General features: G+C 42.2%; 1 protein-coding gene across 2 annotated transcripts in view; it reads right to left on the reverse strand.

Annotated features, from left to right (window-relative positions):
• Coq6 (ubiquinone biosynthesis protein COQ6, mitochondrial) overlaps nt 1-18,539 on the reverse strand; it is a 99,375-nt gene that overhangs the window by 11,308 nt on the left and 69,528 nt on the right. For both annotated transcript variants that reach the window (XM_011313987.1, XM_011313986.1), the window contains exons 5-7: nt 14,933-14,995; nt 14,529-14,839; nt 2,512-2,794 (exon numbers count right to left, since the gene is read on the reverse strand). In XM_011313987.1, coding sequence (XP_011312289.1) covers nt 2,512-2,794; nt 14,529-14,839; nt 14,933-14,995 — 657 coding nt within the window. The remainder of the gene's footprint in view (nt 1-2,511; nt 2,795-14,528; nt 14,840-14,932; nt 14,996-18,539) is intronic.

Consider the following 18,539-nt stretch of genomic DNA (forward strand, 5'->3'; position numbering starts at 1 on the left):
GCTCCAGCCGTTTTCCAGTTTTTCCAGAAACAAATTTGAGAGAAAAAATTTCTTCAGCGATTTCTCGTGCATGAAAGATGCGATCGAGATTTAATATAGTGTAATCGAAGCATCATGACGACATTCAGCACTGAGCAAATTATGGATAGAATCGCTCTAGTGTTGTTCTCCAGTTTTTCCAGAAAATCAGGGAAATATAATTTTGCTAACATTTTCTCGCGAAGGGATGATGCGATCGAGATCCAATGGAACGCAATCGAAGTCTCCTAATGCGATTGCGCGCTAATTATGTTGTACACGGAATAGCTCCAGCCATTCTGCACTTTGTCCAGAAAAACTGCAAAAAAGGAAATTTCATCAACGATTTCTTGTGGATGAATAATGCGATAGAGAACTCATATAATGCAATCGAAGAATCTTGATGTCATTCACTACTGATTAGATTATAAATTGAATCCCTCCAGTCGTTTTCCAGTTTAAAAGAAAAGAATGGGAAACGAAATTTTTCAAACATTTTTTTGTGAACAGATGATGCGATTGAGGTGTAACAAAAGGCAATCGAAGCGTTTCAATGCAATTCGGCGCCGATATGTTATACACTGACTAGCTACAGTCGTTCACCAGTTTGTCGAGAAATATTGTAGCAAAAAATTAATCAGCGATTTCTCGTGAACGACTTATGCGATCGAGATCTAATATGATACAATCGAAGCGTCTTCACATCATTAAGCACTGATTGAATCATCGATTGAATCGCTCCAGTCGTTCTCCAGGTTTTCCAAAAACAAAATGGGAAACAAAATTTCGCAAACATTTTTTTGTGAACGGATGATGCAATCGAGGTGTAACAAAAGACAATTGAAGCGTCTCGATGTGTTTCGGTGCTGATTTTGTTGTACACGAAATAGCTCCATTCATTCTCCAAAAAAGCGTTATGGATTTTGGGGGGTATAAAAATTATTATAAGACAGGAGAATCATTATAGAACAGGTTATTGGTTCGACCCGTTGAACGGGTCACACCCACATGAATGCATTCGCCAGCAAGCCAACCACAACTACGCACCCCACTTCGGGAGCGAGCGAAGCGAGCGACCAACAACGCGACTACTAGTTCAATCTGGCCCCGAACGCACTCGTAACGAGACGAAGGGGAAGGTTGAGAGCCAACCAGGTGCGTCCACAGGTGGCGGATAGGGTCACGGCCAGGGAAAGGCTGTCGGAATACGGCGCTGGTGGGAAAGGGGACGGGTACCACGAGGTATCAGGGCCTGGATCCTGCTGCTTGTTGTCAGAACCTGGCTAACGGAAGCTATACGAGCAAACGAAGGGTTAAGGCCCCGACAGGGCGCTCTAAGACACCGTTGCAGACCAACTCGCCAAGCTAACGAGGAACTTATCGTGCCGATGGCTGAATGGGACTGGGGAATAGTGTCGCGAACGATACCCATAGGGTACCAAGTAGCACCCCATTGTATGCATGTCTTACCCCAGCATTCCGGGCTCTGCTGGCGAAGACCTGCTGTTTCCGAGGATTCTCATGGAATGTTCGGGGATCATTAACGAAGACTTTTAACGCCGAAGATGGTCTCAGAGGGAATATCAGAGGCTCCTAGGGAGAAGGCCGTGGATGAATTCGTGACTTCGGCAGGGGTCTAGAAGGAAAAGGCGGATGGAGTGGCAGGGATGAAGGAGGCATCTGTTGAGGCAGGGACCACCGGAGACCAGACCACACGGGGTCGAAGGCACAAGGGGCGCACTGGCGCGGAGAAGTGCAGAACCCGCAAGGCTAGGCATGAAGCCGAAGCGTTTTCAGATCAACACTCCACGCAAGGAGAGGCCGGAACAGTTGGAAGAATGCAGGGGGGCCTATGCAGGCTGAGTACGTTGAGAGTGGCCAGCACCTACAGAACGGTATCTTACGACGCAATCGGTGTCATCGCTCGAATGATACCCGTTGAAATCCTAGCTGTAGAGAGACACTCTCTATACCGACGGAGGGAGCAGCTATGAGCGGCCTCACCTGGAACACCCATGGATAGGAGGTCTATGGCGGAAGCAGCACATGAGGCGAGACGCTTAAGCCTTGAGAAGTTGTAGGCGAGGTGGCGTTCCAGGTGAGATGACGTTTGGCATTCCTCGCCAAAGCGAAGATGGACCCACGGCTTGATCCCGGAGGTAGCCACATGGGTGAGTAAACGGTACGGTGAAGTAAATTTCTGCCTCACTCAGCTGCTATTGGGGCACGGTTGACGATTCCCCGGATTGTCCGATCTGCCTGAGGGCGCTCGCAGACGGCGAACACGTTTTCTTCACCTATCCACGGTTCGCACATCAACGTGACCGGTGAGAAGAAACGATAGGTACACCGACTCCGCCCCGGGGCGATGAAGGGGGCCATGCTCGCCGTGGAAGCAGCATGAAAGGCCACTAGCGACTTCGCGGCGGTGGTCATTATTATATTATTTTAATACACTATTAAACTCATGAATTATGAAAAAGATTTAATTACCTTCAATGGAGTCAGAGTATTTAGCAATTGCAGTCCCAAACTCCTTGCAAGTACCACTGGAGCTGCTGTACCTCTGTACAACCTGTGGAGAGCATCAACGATCATCAACGTCGGGACATTGTGTCTTTGTCGGAAAGTTTCATAATTAGCTAGATGTAGAATATCTCCAATGCCGCTGCCGCTCTTCACTGCATCATCGAGTAATTTTACTAGTACAGTAACATCACCAAATCCAAGATTCACACCCTGCCCCGCCAGAGGATGAACTCTGTGTGCTGCATCACTATAAAATAAAATGACCCATGGAGTTAATCATCAATTTTATATAATTTAAAGTCATATTTTCCAGCTATCTTCCAACTTGATTCAAACCAATTGTACGGTCCGCTTAATGAAAGGGTTCCATAAACAAAAAACGGTTCTTATAAGCAGGAGTATGAAGAGTGTGACATTTTTTTAGCGAACTGCACGTGCAAAACAGTTATTGCTCACAAAACCAACTGAAAATTAGTCACATAACGACTAGATCCTCTATTTTTGTTTCTTATGATATCGTTGTTGATATTTACTCAAACTGTCAGGGTACTATGATGTCTAGTCAGCATTATAGGCATTATACGAATTTTCCATAGTCATCCAGATGTTTTCTACAGAGAATTAATTTGGATTAGAAGTTTTGATACTTTATTCTCGATTTCCGGCTTAATTTCCCCAAACACAACACAGCTGAACAGAGACCAGCATCAATAAGATGCAGAACAGAAGAAGACTCAGGGTATCTCCGTGGGAGATTTCTCCTTTGAATTGCACCAACCGCGAAGTCATCTCTCTCTTACCAGAGGTCATAGTGAAGCGCGTTTTCCATGGCGACGCAAGATCGTTAATACACCCGACAATATTATATTCCACCCGAAGTACTTGAATAGCAGGAATATGATCCCTGCTCTCGAATGCCTTACGAAAGTCGGTCCAAATTAGTAATTGCGTAATATGCAATGACCCACAAGTACATCTTTGTCGCACCCTAACACACCCACTTTGCGGTTCACTGTTTGTGAATTTACTGCCATATTCGTTATAGAATATGAAGTGTACGGTCATTGAAGATACTCATGAAGAACTCTAGAGCGTATTCAAGTACGTGATAGCCTACTATTTCTCCGAATCAGTCTTCGCTCTTCGAAAGCACACTCCCCTCCATAAACTAGTTGGGGATAGGCTCTTTGCCATTCAGGAACGCCGTGAACATATCGCAAAGGTAATGTCCTCAATCAAAAGCAGAATTACGACATTAGGGGTACAGTCGGGAATGGTTTTCAGCCTAGACACGGAAGGCTACTTCATCCGCCCTGGAAACCCCATAATAAGGTCGACCATATTAATTTTGCATTCCTGTATGACTCGACAAAGCTCAAACAGGAGGAAATGGTACTATCACGAATTCGAGCGGCGGAATTTACAGAATAATAAATAACTACAGAATATTCGACGTACAGAGGTGGGTTTTTAGTGGTGTGGGTAGTGCGCTCAAGAATCATTCAGCGACGTCGTTCTGGGAGTGGTGGTGTGGAACGCGTCCGCTGGCCTTGACGATCATTTGTCGGGCTGGGAGGTACATACCTGAACTAAGCGAATTCGCATAATATGGCTGTACCTGAGCTAAGCGAATTCGCAACTTGTTGATGCAATAAGTTTGTTGATTTAAACTGTTTGAATGTCAATTACTGACGACTTGACGGACTTCTGATCATAAACTGGAACTGATTCTGAATTCCGTCGCTTTTATTGGGATTGAACTGGGGCATCTGTCAGGAATCATCATCACGTATTTTGGCTCAGAGGGTCACTTGTCTTGTCGTGATTTAGGTGATATCAATGAAAACCTTCCGTAGCTCTTGGACAATATCGTTGAAGCGGCATGGTAGCTTTTTGCTCATAATCGAGCCATGCTCGTATTCGGTGGGGCTACGCCGATTGTAGCTTCTAGTGTATCGATGTACTTCGATTGAATTGCTGTATGATTCATTCTGGTTTCAGTATACAAGCAAACACTCGTTGTTCAAATGGTTTCAGATTAGTGAATTGAAATTTCTTTTTGTGTTAACTTATAGCTTGTATGGAGTACTTCCTTTCACGAAGCTGGCATGATTTAGCATGTATACTGCCCCGTTTAATGCTTTGGCCCAGAATGGTTTTGGAAGACTCACATCAGGCAGCAGCGTTATCACGCTCGATTTTCCTGCTTTGTTCCAACGTATATACAACCTAGGGCTGATGAGTGTTGATGATGATGTTTGATTCTCTAGGCTTGTAGCGTTTGGTCTAAGTCTTTGTAATTTAATATCACTCACTCGTCGTATCAACAGCGACAGCAGAGGGAAGGGGGGAGTTTATGGAATTTTAGGGACAACAGAGTTTACCTCAGAACTATTTTTCGATGTATTTCCCTCCTTGATGTTTCTCACTCTCTTCTTTTATTTTGTTCTTGGGAGGAACTGAGAGGATAAGAATGGATTTTTCGTCAGAGAAATTAATATTTCAATGATTTTAATTTTTTGATGGACTTAAACCATACATTTACCTTCAGGGGTGGATGTCTAGTTCAAAATTAAGGATTTCACTTCTCTCTGTCCAGAAATGAACGTACCTGAAGTGCGACAAGTGGTCCTTGATCATGAGGAACTAGTTAATAGCACCGAGAGACTCGTTTTCTATAGGCTCGCATAGATCAGCATGTAGTATATCTCCTGCAGCTTTTGTCTCAGTGAATGGGAGATTCTACTCATCTTCCCTGTAATACATGACTCGTAACTTTCTCGAGCACGGGTCGGTGTAATGTTCTTTGCTTCTAGAACTTTTTCCACATGAGAAACGTGTTGATCCACCAGTCGCTCATATCGGTCCATTAACGAGATAACCAAGGCTTTTTAGGATATTTGATTTCTATTTGCGTTAGTCAATTCAACTTGAAATCGCATTTTGAATAAACTGCCTCCATCCTCACAATCGCCTGCGAGTATTAGCTTTCCATTTCGTTTGAAGTAGTACTTGGTCGTGGTGGATTCATCAGTTTCGCCTTTAACTAAAGTTGTTTCAGTATTCATACTCGCAGTGCCCTTCTTTGCTGAAATAGTGACAACCCACTTTTTCTCTTGTTCTGAGCCTTTTGATTGAGATTCTTCAGCAGCTTTTTCCTCGGATCGAGTCCTTCGTCGAGTAGGTATGCCTTTTCGTTTCGTTTCGACTCTTGTATAGCTCTTTCAGCGTGTCCCACCTCTCATTCGAAGATTCACACGGCATCACGTATAGTATGGTTTTTTCTTTCAAACTATTGAGTATCAGTCGTTGTGTTTTACCATCGGTTTTGGTCCAAGCCTGTAGCTGAGCTTGGTACACTGACCCCTGCGCTGGAGTTCCGTCCACTGTAGGTTAATTCGGTTGGGAAACAAAGCCATCGACGTGTCCGTATGCCGCCAATGCCATCAAGTTCACTTTTGCATAGAAGTTCCAGACCACTTAATATTCTTGACCAGTCAGTTTAATTAATCTCTAGTGTATTTGATTCATTTGCACTGTCGCTTGCACCGTTGCATTATGCTTGGCTAACCTCAAGGAGTGTGATCTTGATTCACTTTTGATTTCGGAGTTCTTCTGCATATTCTGTGTAAAAACTATTACCTTCTAGATGAGGGATGGGTATCCTCCAGGTAACTCGGAGCAGAGTCATAAACTTGAGTTAGGAATCCAATAAAGTTTATAACCATGCCAATTATAAGGGTCCTACTACGATCATAGTGGCGACAGTAGTGGGGGCCTCACAGTCACCGTATTGGGGAGCGTCTTTAACGTCTAGGACGCCTCTGCCAAATGGTAAAATGGGGGATATAGCCGCCGCGATTAATATAGAAAGAAATTTAAAAATCCACATATCGACAAAAACATGTCTGAATATGAAAATAACTATTACTCATTGAAATAAACATGAAATTACTCCTAAAAGTGAGCTTCCAGAATTATTGACATCTTTTAACTTGCTTTTTAAATTTTTGGTCCAATAACGATCTTACCGAAAAATATGTGACAGAAAAAATACCAAACATTGCATTTTTCACCGGCTGATGTTGATTCTGAATATAAAAATGATTTTTTTTCGACAACAACAGTTTTTTTAAATTTTCTCCAATTAACATTTTTACTTCAATCAATTAAATTTCTTGAATAAATAATTGAGGGACCACTGGAACATGACATTATGGAATTTGTTCCTTGCCTCTACATTTTATTTGCAACGTCTGCTTTCAAAATAAATAAAAACGTCATGGTTAGAAAATTTCACATTTTCCATTTTTAGCCCATTTCCTTGCCTTTCCTTTTCTTCAGCGACATTTCCCCTCTTTTTTTTCTTAAGGATTACCCCCAGTTCGATTGTTTTCAGCCGAGGAGAAGGATCTTTACGAGCTGGGGCAAGGCAGACTACTCTTAGTGACCATATTTGGAGCAACGCTGATGTTCCTCGATCCGTGTAATGATCATCCTCCCGGGTTCTCTAATATACACTTTTCAACATGAGTAGGGAATCTCGTACATTCCTAGTCTGCGCAAGAGCGGCCTTAGATCCTTTGCACTTGGCAGCATTTGTCCAATTTTTTCCCGAGGTTGAAGGACAGTTCGAGTCTTGTGCTTGCCGAGTACTTTGCTTATGCGGTCCGTTATGCGTTTGAAATAGGGAAGGAGGGCCATTTTGGTCCTTCCGGATTTTCATCAAGATTGGTCCCCTCTGAAGGAAATAGGAGATTATTCCCCAGTTTTTGCTTCATTTTTCTAATTTGGTGTATTTTGTATCCATTCTTGGTCAGAGCAGTCTCAAGATGTTGAACTTCACACTTGACATTACAGGGTTGGGACATTGCAAGGGTTCTGTACATCAAGGAGCTGATCATAGAGTTTTTTTGAGCAGGGTGGTGGTGGGAAGTGGCATTTAGATATCTATCTTGGTATGTTAATTTGCAATATACCTGGTGGCCCAAAGTCCCGTCTTTATTGCGCCGGAAGAGCACATCAAGAAATAGGAGACACCTTCCCTCTTCGATTTCCATGGTGCACTGGATACTTCTATGTTGAGAATTCAAAAACGTCAAAAATTGAAAAAGGGCTGTCTTTCCATATGACCAGAAATGGTGGCCTCCACATATCTAAACCCCACAGAGGGTTTCAGCGGTGCTGACGTCAATACTTTGTTCTCGAAGTGTTCCATGAATATATTTGCAATAATCGAGGAAATGAGGGAACTCATTCATGCTTCTGATTTTTCCTCATAGAATTCTCCTTCGAATTGAAAGTAGGTGAAGGTCAAGCAGTCCTCAATTAAGGGAAGTAGATGGGGAGAAATATCCGAGGATTTCTTTATGATTTTCAAGATTTCTGGAATTGGGACAATAATGAAGAGAGATTCCACATCCAAACTCACCAGGATATAATCTGGAAAAGTCTTAAGGTTTCTCAGTTTGTTAACGAAATCCAGAGAGTACTGAATATATTCAAACCAATCAACTTTTAGAGAGGTTATGTAAAAGACTTCGCCAATGTTGCTGACAATGGAATGGAGCGTAACAGTGTCTTTGTGGATTTTGGATAGTCCATAGAATCTAGGAGGATTCGTTAGGAGTGAGAGATTTTGTCAGATCACCGAAGATTGGCTTTCTTTAGGAGCTCAGCCGTTTTTCCCACAATAGTATGAGTAGGATCTTTCCTAAGTTTCATGTAAATTCTGGAGTTACCCAATATAGCGGATACGGGGCCACTAGGTAGGTCGAAATATCGAACAAAAGGTAAACCCTTCAGGTGAGTTGACTATAACTAGTCACCACAGATAGTGTCCGGAGGAGAAAGGATCTGATAAATCTCACTTAATGAGGCCTATTGCGTGGGACTTAGTACTAAAGTACATAGTGGTTATAATATGAGGAATTAGCACACAAAGAGGAAAATATCCTCAAGTTTCCCTTTGAATCGATTTTAAATTTATTACACTTCACTTGAGATAGAGAATAGTAAAAGTCCAAGATGAAAAAACAAGGGAAAAGTGTAGGAGACAATAGTGTAAATGTTTTTGGTGTGTTTTTCCGACTTACGGTTGTAGAAATAAACGGCAGGATGGAAGGGGTGATTTCTCGGTGTTTCCTCTTCGCAGTGGATTCCGGAGAACTCCAAAAGTATACTAGATCCTCTAGCACTGATGGAGTTGAAAACTGCTCAAATACGCTTCTTTATAGTTTTTAGCTTAAGTGATGATAATGGTGTGACTCAAGAGGTGTTGGTGGTGTTGATAAGCCTGAGTTGTACGCTCAGGCAAAACTTGGTTGTTCGCTAGCTTTATATTGCTAGGCGTAGAGAAATCCCGAAGCTGCACACTCGGGGTAAACTCAATTGGACGCTGAGTAATTTACCAGGTTGGTGCTGGCTTGACGAGAAGATTCCCTGAGTTGTACACTCAGGATGAGCTCAGTTGTACGCTGAGCGATTTAGCAGGTCGGTACTGGCTTACAGGAATGCGGTCGATCTGACGCGGTAGAGCAAACCGAGTTGTTCACTCGAGCTTATAGCGATGAGAGTGGGCGATGCTGCAGAGCTGCCACCCAATAGGCAGATCTCGACGGGTCAGCTTTAATAATGAGCAGTGTCCCTCGTTAATAACCAAGAGTCGAAATTTTACTTTGCACTAGTTGGTTGTGATTGAAGTTGCGCACTTGATTTGGGGTTGCAAAGAGAGTTGTATGCTGGAACAACGCCCAGTGGTGACTATAGACAGTGGTGTTGCAGAGTTGCTCCCTTGTAGACTGGTCTTGAAGAGTTGCACTGGATGACGAGCAAGGTACCACTTGAAGATTTCGAGTCGAAGATTTAATTTCGACTGACTTCATTTGACGAAAAACCGCCCGTTATATACTATTCGGGCGTGATTCCCCTACAGCCGTTGGTATTTTGAGATGTTGTCACCCAACGTTTTTTTGAGGTATGGTGGTACTGGCTGCTACTATTTGTAACGATGTTTTCCCCGGAGTGTTCCGTAAGTCCGGGGAATTGGTTACCTTCGCCGGTTCCGTAGCATCCGCGCTATTACTGGGAGGGCGCCAGCTATTTTAAGTGGGTAAAACAACAAACCCGGATTCCGTCTAGTTGTTAAGGAGACAACTAGGAAATATCATTTAAGCCGCCTAGTTGTTGAGGACACAATTAGGAAAGACCGAATTTACCGGTGGAGGTGGGGATTAGCACCTCCCCAGAGATAACCGATAACAGATACGGACGAGAGCACAGAACGGTGGGGTTTGCCCGTTCTCGCGACAGGACAGACAAGAAGTTCCGCCTAGTTGTTAAGGACACAATTAGGGAATACCGAGAAGTTCCGCCTAGTTGCTAAGGATACAACTAGGAAATACCGAGATTGCCAATAAGTTAAAACTAAGTGCGTAACCAGAGGTCGTCGGTGTCCCCTCCCCGGGGCGCGGCGAGGACATCTGGAGACGTCCCGCGAACTGCCGAAGTGGCGGATATAGAAATGGAACGCGTGCGGGAGCACTGGGTCGCTCAGTATGCTAGGTTGTGGAGAGAGGGTTGGGCTTCTTTAGTGTGGTCGGTCCCCGTTGGCGTAGGAAGGTTGGTAAAGTAGGGGATCGATAGCAGATCGGGTCGATAGGATCGAGAGCGGTCGGTAAATAGATAGCGATGAAAAGCCGATAGCGGTCCATAGGCGCTAACATGCCGAGAGCTAGAGGTATCGGCATACCTTCTACTAAATTCGATAGCGCAGCCCTACGGCTGAAAGAGAGAGAGAGCTTTGCATAATGTGATCAGGCGGGCTATGTAGCCACGCTAATCATCGGTAGCTACGGGCTGGTTGGAGCCCGAGGCCGACTGGCCCGTAAGAGTTCCGGAGCAGCTCTGACGTGTGGAGTGGAGAGTACTCCCTAGTAGCTCTGCTCCCCACTCCCGACTCACGCGGTTGGAGTGCGTGGGGGATCACCCGTGGTACTTATCACCACCGCGAGGATATCCCTGCCGGTAACGTTTCCTGGAGCGCGCCGAATTCAAATGTCCCCAACCAGGCCGTCCAGTTAACCCCTTATCTGGACCCCTGGCCATTTGAATGCCCGCCCCGTCTAACATGGAACAGTTCTCTGGAGTGGAGAACCCAGTGTTCCGACAGAGGAGTCTCATTGGAAGCTGAGGTTCAGTACTATAACCTCAACTTCCCACGCGTGGGGATTTGGCGGACCCAATCGGTACATCAGAGAGCGTAATTTATTCCAATAAACATTTTAAATGTTTATTAACGCGAAAAATCGCGTTACAGGTGGGACGCATCTTCATATGTTTAAGAATGTATTCAAAAGGAATGTTTCTGGGCAATGTACTCTCACCCTGATATTACCCCCCATTTCTCCAGGTGTTGGAGAAGTTTTTGAAAAAAAGACGGGACGAGCGCGCATTGGCCTCTCTGTAATTAATGTTCGTCTAAAGTCAAAAGTGGCATGTTTATGCATTTTTCTGACGTTCATGGCCCATAAACTTGACACCTTTTTTGAGAATGGACAACTATTGTTCATTAGAAGGCTCGCGTGTCAAATGAAGTGGACCCTTTGAGGCTGGAGAGGTCCCCTAGTTTGGACAACGAGAAATCATCCGGTGAATTGTGCAATTTTCTGGAAGCCATCTCATAACTTTCGTTGGATATGGGGGGCAGGTGCCGTCAAGTTCCCGGCCAACCTTCTGTAACCAATCGGGGGAGGCACTCGGAGCAGATGTACCCCCTATTAGCCTGCCTTTTCTTTTCTCGATATCGGCAAACCCGTGGTTGAGGTGGTCCATCTCTAAATTGCCGACATTTTTAATTATTTGGGGTAGCTCCCATCTGCGGTTATCATTGGAGGGTTGTTTAAATTATTGACCCCCAGATTCAATAGAGGGAAGAAAAGAAATGAAAAGGATGTTTTTAGTTGGGCCTTTGAGTAATTATGCGGCTTGTTTTTAGATAATTCGTGGTTTCCAGGTGTTATCACCGTGATGGTCACTCCTTAACGCCTCTCAGGCCATAATGACGGCCACTTGAATAACTGCTAGGTGGTCTCTTTTATTGTGGTTACCCTGCATAATCGGTATTTAGGTGGAACATCCCGATATTCCTTGCCATTGTGTGGGGTTTTTTCAAGCACCTTTTTTTGTTGTTACACCAAGTTTTCCAGATATACAAAAATTATAAACGTAGTAACTACGGCGTCCGCAACACCAAGATCGTATTGAACTTTGGAGAGTAATCGTTCTTGCCCATGGCCATCGTGCCATAGCTTTCGTCCATTGGAAGAATAATGATATCATTTTTCTCTTCAAGGTTTCGCAGTGCCAGGTGATCATCCCTAGCGATATTGTCGCTAGGGGAGACCGCCTTATGGAAGATGTTCGATAATTGTCTGCGGATATTATCGCTAGTTTCTTGAGGAAGAGAAGAGAATAGATAAAGGGCGGGAGGGTTTGTACTTATTTGCAGTCGCATTCCTGGTTAAGCGTCCTCCCAACTACCTGAAAGTTACCGAATCCTAATTTGGGTTGTAACGATTGGCCAGGTAGATATTAAAAAGGGTTGAGCTAAGGACCAGCCCTTGGCCGGCACCTATGTTCATAAGGAAGGTACCTGCTAGGTTTCCTTGAATGACGAAATATAATTGTCTGCATGCAAGTATAAAGTAAATCAAGTTGGCTTTTCTTGGAAGAATGTCGTTCTGAGCCAGCTCTTTGTAGAGGATGTCAGAATAAACATTATCAAAAGCTCACTTGATCAAAAGCTCCCTTATATACCACGGCTATCAGCACAGTCAGGGTTTTCGCAAAATTTTAGAAAGTAGGAGGTAATGGGTATGAATTTGTTAGGAGAGTTTTTTCACCAAAAATTGCTGCCATTGGTCGGGGCATTTGTTTTTGGAAAGTAGTTCATTGGAAATTTCGAGGATTGTTATCTTATTCAATTGGGAGAATTCCGAAATTTTAGTTCGAAAAACCAATTCTCGTGGCTGGCTCAGTATGCAGGGGGGGGGGGCTGAATTGATATTATAGAAGTTTTTATTGTTGAAGTCTTGCCAGACCCTACCTATGGGAGTAGATCGATGAAGGGGAGGAAGAAAAGTTGGTAAATGTCTAGAACAGCCTCCTCAAACCAAACCAAATCATACTCAGGAACGGTCCATCTATCGAGAAAGGCATAAGATCACTACGTGGGTACTCGATATGGGTATCAACTGTTTTAAGTAATTCATAATTATAAATTTAATTATAGAATTTTCTGTATGGAGGGCAGCGGAGTGTTTATACTGGTATCGAGTATCTACGTAGAAATTAAAAAGAGATTGATTTCCCCCAACGGTGAATGGTGTTGCTGTTGAGGCAGTAAACAATAATAGACCACTTTGTGTTGTCCTGGTCTTTGAATGTACCAACATGTGCTGTCAAGGGGCCGATAACCGCTACGTCCTCGCCGTGATCCTGGGTAATACAAAGAGCAGTATACAAACTATTTGTCTCCCCAACATACTGGTGTCAGATTCGTGGTCAAGAGGTTAAACGCTATCGGATAGGATGTAATTCAATATAAAGTTCTAATACAAAGGTCAATATAAAGTTCAATGTAAAGTAATAGATATTTATCCTAAAAGGACAAGGCCTGAACTTAATTTCAAAAGTTTTTCTACCGACTAAGAGCAATGGCAACTTTTGTCCCATCCCGTACTTAAAGTTGTTAAACACACGCGTATAGCACAAGAAGTTTCGTTTAAGCGCTAATTATCGCATTGCAGAGTTTGTTCAAGATAATGACGTCATGACAAGAATCGACATCTACGGCAGCAGCGCATGTATGTTTTCAGGTCTGAATCATCCACTGACATAGACATGTCCATCGCTTGGTCTAGAATGGGGAGCTGTTTCAGAAGCTGAGTTTACTCTTTGTCCTCTCAAGGGCCTCACGACCTTCACGACGATTTCGAAACATCCTGGATTGCAGAGATCCCTCGATTGCATGGTGGGGATCAATAGTTTATTTGAATTACTTTTTCTTGGTTTGTCAGAGTTATCCGGGCTCTCGTTACGCACATCCACAAAGAAAGCTGGACGATATCTCTGGATATCCTCTACCGCGCCTACCAACTGTTGGAACTAGTCGGCGATCTCGGGCTCGAAATATCAGATGCACATCCCTCGCTAGATGCAATGGCGTAGCAGATCATTAATAATAGAAGAGGTCCCCGGGAGCGTGGCATTTGCTGCCATCAGCAACGATAAAAATTTACGAAAAGTGGGCTCTTTCAAATACAGAATCTTTCGCTTAAAAAAGAATCCGCTATTGCACATCCGCACGTGTCCTTGAACCCCAAAGATTCCTGTGCCTGATATACAACCACCTGAAGACATCGCCCATGGCATTTTAATTGAGCATGGTGCTTTCCTCTGTTTGTTGGGTTCCTCGAATTCTGGATTACTTAAATGGTTGCACAGGAATGGTTCCATTAATAACTTCAAAATGCAATCAGACCGATTGGATACCCGGATTAACGGAAATTTTTGTGGATCAAAGTTAGTCCAGGCATGGATACCTGAAGAGAAGAATCTGGTCATTGACAGGTAGCGCTCTTCTACGTTAAAGACTACTAAAGTCCCAGTTCGCCACTTTTTAAACTAGTGGCGCTGTAATAGCATCGATTCATGTCACCGCCTGATTCGAGTATTTTTTGTTCCGTGTTTAATTTGTATAGCGTATTCGCGAAGCAATACATTATATCAGGAGGATTGTAATCAGATTCGGAAGATAATACTTTTATCGTCGTGTGACCTACAAAATGTTTCGTTTACAATCCCAGTTGTCGGGCCCAGCGACGAAATAAATAATCAATATATATCCGCGAGATTCTTATTGTATACAATTATAAACTTAGTATTGCACAATGAAATAGCATGGACCGAACAATACATACCCAACTAATACGACCCCGTGAGCAACATAATTCACAGCATGTCCAAACCCAAGAGGGAAAGCAGCCCGTGAGTTGTCTATTACACCAGCAATAGAGGGTTGCAGCTCACAAGAAAATCCACTGTTTAAAGACAGTCCTGTTAACAGCTGCTGAAGCGAGTTCATTCCACCCTCCACAACACTATTCTTTGGATAAATCTTCCATAAAGCATCGTTCACAGCATCGACGAAATCTTCCGGAGTAGCTTTTAAGTAATTTTTGGCTTGATCGGTGGGAAGAGACCATACGAGAGAACTGTGAGCGCCTGAGAGCTAACAAAAAGCTCAACAAGTTATTATTTCCACCATTTGTAGTGTCCATCTAGTTAAAAAATAGGGTACCATAACGTGCCAATTATTACTTACGGGAAGCAACGCTATGGGACCAGTGGGAAGGAACCTTTGCCATGCTGTGATATTTTCTGTTGGCTGAAACAGTAAAGAAAATTTTTTTTCCTTAATCCCTTTTAAAATCTTACGCTCATACATCGTCTATATATATACATTATATATTTTGATTCGCATTAGACAATATTTGATTTATCGTTGTGCGTAAGCTATCCTGAAATGTTACATTCGGTGAAAAATCTATCAATTATAATTGATATCACTAGATCAATACTTTCCTTTTTTCAAATTTCATAAAGAAAAATCGTGTCTACTATAGTCGATGGAACGTTGAAGCTTGAAAACCGGGAGTCATGCTTTCTCTACATAAGACATTTCGTAGCAGCTGTGAACCACAGATCATCACCTTCAAACTGGTGCGTGCATTGTATGCAAAGAAATTAAAGTGATCGAAATCCGTACCAACATCCATTTTTCACGTAATTGTACGTGAATAATGATGACAAAATTCTGGAATTTTTAGAATTTTTTAACTCATCCTATGAGCTCTATTCTTTTTAAGTTTCATCTTCAAATACCTGTAACTTATATAATCATGTCACGGCGAAATAGATCGGTAACAGTCTTCGCTTCATGACTTTTTTATTAAAGGTATTAGCACGATGCTTTCGAATAATCATTTCGCGTCCCAGCTTTACATTAATGAAATTTCGATGGCTAAGATTCATCAGCTTGAAACAACACGGTTTGGAAACAACATATCTGAAGAAATCACCAAGAAGATCCGTTTCAGCGAATTACATTCCATTCTATAAAGATTCGTGAGGTCGGCAGGGTTTTGTTCTCTGGTTTCTATGCTCAAAGCCTTCTTTCTATGCTGAGAAGCATGCATGATCCATAATCATTGGGAAGCTTAATAAAGAAGCTTAAAAATTACATCTGACTTGTCGATTTCTCACTATTTTTGATTAGCTCATGATAGTTTTATACGACAATTCAATTACCATGTGTTTCGTATCCAACAAATTTATTTGCATTAATGGTCTAATTATTTATTTATAATTTCTTAGTACAAGAGAAAAGAAAATTTCAAAACCTAACAGCGATTTTCGAATCCGAAAGAAGCGAGTGGACTTAAATAAGGAGCAAATGAAAAGCCTTTCAACGCTTTTGCCATCCTAATCTAGAAATTCCAGAGAAAATCACGACCAAGCAGTTTGCATGAAGCTGCTAGTCATCTAATCATTTCGGGAAAATTTTGTTAAAAACGCAGGCGAGGACAAGAAACAGTTGAACCCGCCATTTATAGTGGGCGACCCACCAAATCTACCAGTACCAATGGGCAAAACACATTTTGAAAAGGGTCCGGATGGGAAAATAGGTCCGCTGAAATTTATATTACCCGAGAGAACCTTGTTTACAATCTGATCCATTACAAATCGTTATAGCAAAAAAAAGGGTTTCAACTTCACGTAGCTAGGATTTGTGACCCCAGAGCTGTTAAACATTGCCTCTTTAGAGTCATACTCTCTTTTCAGTCTCTGTCGATAGCTCGTACCAATGAGTTCGGAAATTCTTGGTCCACCAATGAGAGAAATGACAAATAATTGTTGTTGGAATAATCTCTGGAATAATTGTTGGGTAACAAACTCTCCTCCATTTTCCAACTCTCTCCAGAAATGCAAAAAAAAAAAAGTTCAGTTCGTTTTGAGAAGTGAAGAAAAGTGGCCATAGTATGTAAGGAATTCTACAGGAATCTCTTAGGAATACGTGATTGTATAGAACACGCGAGAGAGACATTGCGTAAATTACATTTTCCTTTTGTCGGACTATTGAGTCCCAAAAACAATTTGGATTAAGAAGGCTTCGTTTTGGGTGTTGGGTGGAAGACCCTGCGAGGATGGCTAAGGGCGCGAGGAGGAAAAATTAAAATAGGTTTACGGTTAGGTTTTCGGAGAACTTAGGGTTCGTTCAACTCGATCTCGCGTATGAAGAAAATCAAAGAATGTCATGATTAATTTTTGAATTCACATGTTTTACCGCGCCAGAAAATTCTAATTATTGTACACCCGCGGCGCACCCGTACACCCGTCGCGCTACGTTCACGACAGGGTACGGGGGACGACCACCTGTGGCGTCCACTCGAGTTTTTGGACCGGCAATTAACCCCCGTGTACTTAGCCGAAAGGATGCGATTATTAGGGAAACTATCTTACGTATTCGATTATACATTGATAGTACATGATTGTACTAAATTTTTTTTGTTTCTTCATTCACTTATTGATTATAAATAATTATTTCATTTTTATCGTGATGCTGGCTGGAATAAAATGAAAAATTTCTCAATGGATTAAATAAATAGGCAATTCGATAGGCAATTGTTTGTACATCATGAATTACATATTGCTGATTAATTGATTAAGTAACAAATTAATAATTCTCATTCGCCCTCCACCCCGCGCGAACCTGCTATGGTTCCTGCGTTGTTTGCGATATATATTATATATACTAAAAAACATAAAGTTGAACAACACGAAATCTGGCAAACCATCAATTGAGTCAATTAAACACGTTTCAAACATGATAATAAATATCATCATATTGAGCACATTGGAAATTTGAACCGAGATTTTTCACAGCTTTAAGAAGGTTATGATGAGGAATAGTCAATAACATTATATAGTTTTTAATTCAATTTTATTTATAACATTGCAATGTTACTGACTATTGACTATTATGACCTCATCATTTGCAATGTCCTCAATATGAAGATATTCATTATCATGTTTGAAACATATTTAATTGAAACAATTGATGGTTGATCAGATGTCTTGGTGTTCAATTTTGTTTGTTATTGAGGTAGAAAATAACAAAATGAAGTATATATATAACCACACACAAAACAGGAACTGTCCTGTGGGGTGGTGGGCGAATGGGGATTATTAATTTGTGATTTAATCAATTAACGAGGAATGTACAAATAAAGAAAATATGTAATTCATGATGAACAAATTATTTTCGACCGAATTGACTATTTATTTAACCCATTGAGCAATTTTTCATTTTATTCCGGCCAGCATCATGGCAAATATGGAATAATTATTTATAATTAATGAGTGAATGTACAAACAAAACTAGTAGTCGCGTTGTTGGTCGCTCGCTTCGCTCGCTCCCGAAGTGGGGTGCGTAGTTGTGGGTGGCTTGCTGGCGAATGCATTCATGCGGGTGTGACCCGTTCAACGGGTCGAACCAATAACTTCCTGTTCTATAATGATTCTCCTGTCTTATAATAATTTTTATACTCCCCAAAATCCATAACGCTTTTTTGGAGAATGAATGGAGCTATTTCGTGTACAACAGAATCAGCACCGAAACACACGACGCTTCAATTGTCTTTTGTTCCACCTCGATTGCATCATCCGTTCACAAAAAAATGTTTGCGAAATTTTGTTTCCCATTTTGTTTTTGGAAAACCTGGAGAACGACTGGAGCGATTCAATCTATGATTCAATCAGTGCTGAAGAATGTGAAGACGCTTCGATTGTATCATATTAGACCTCGATCGCATAAGTCGTTCACGAGAAATCGCTGATTAATTTTTTGCTACAATATTTCTCGACAAACT

Source organism: Fopius arisanus, unplaced genomic scaffold, assembly GCF_000806365.1.
Source record: "Fopius arisanus strain USDA-PBARC FA_bdor unplaced genomic scaffold, ASM80636v1 scaffold00137, whole genome shotgun sequence".
Lineage (NCBI taxonomy): Eukaryota > Metazoa > Arthropoda > Insecta > Hymenoptera > Braconidae > Fopius > Fopius arisanus.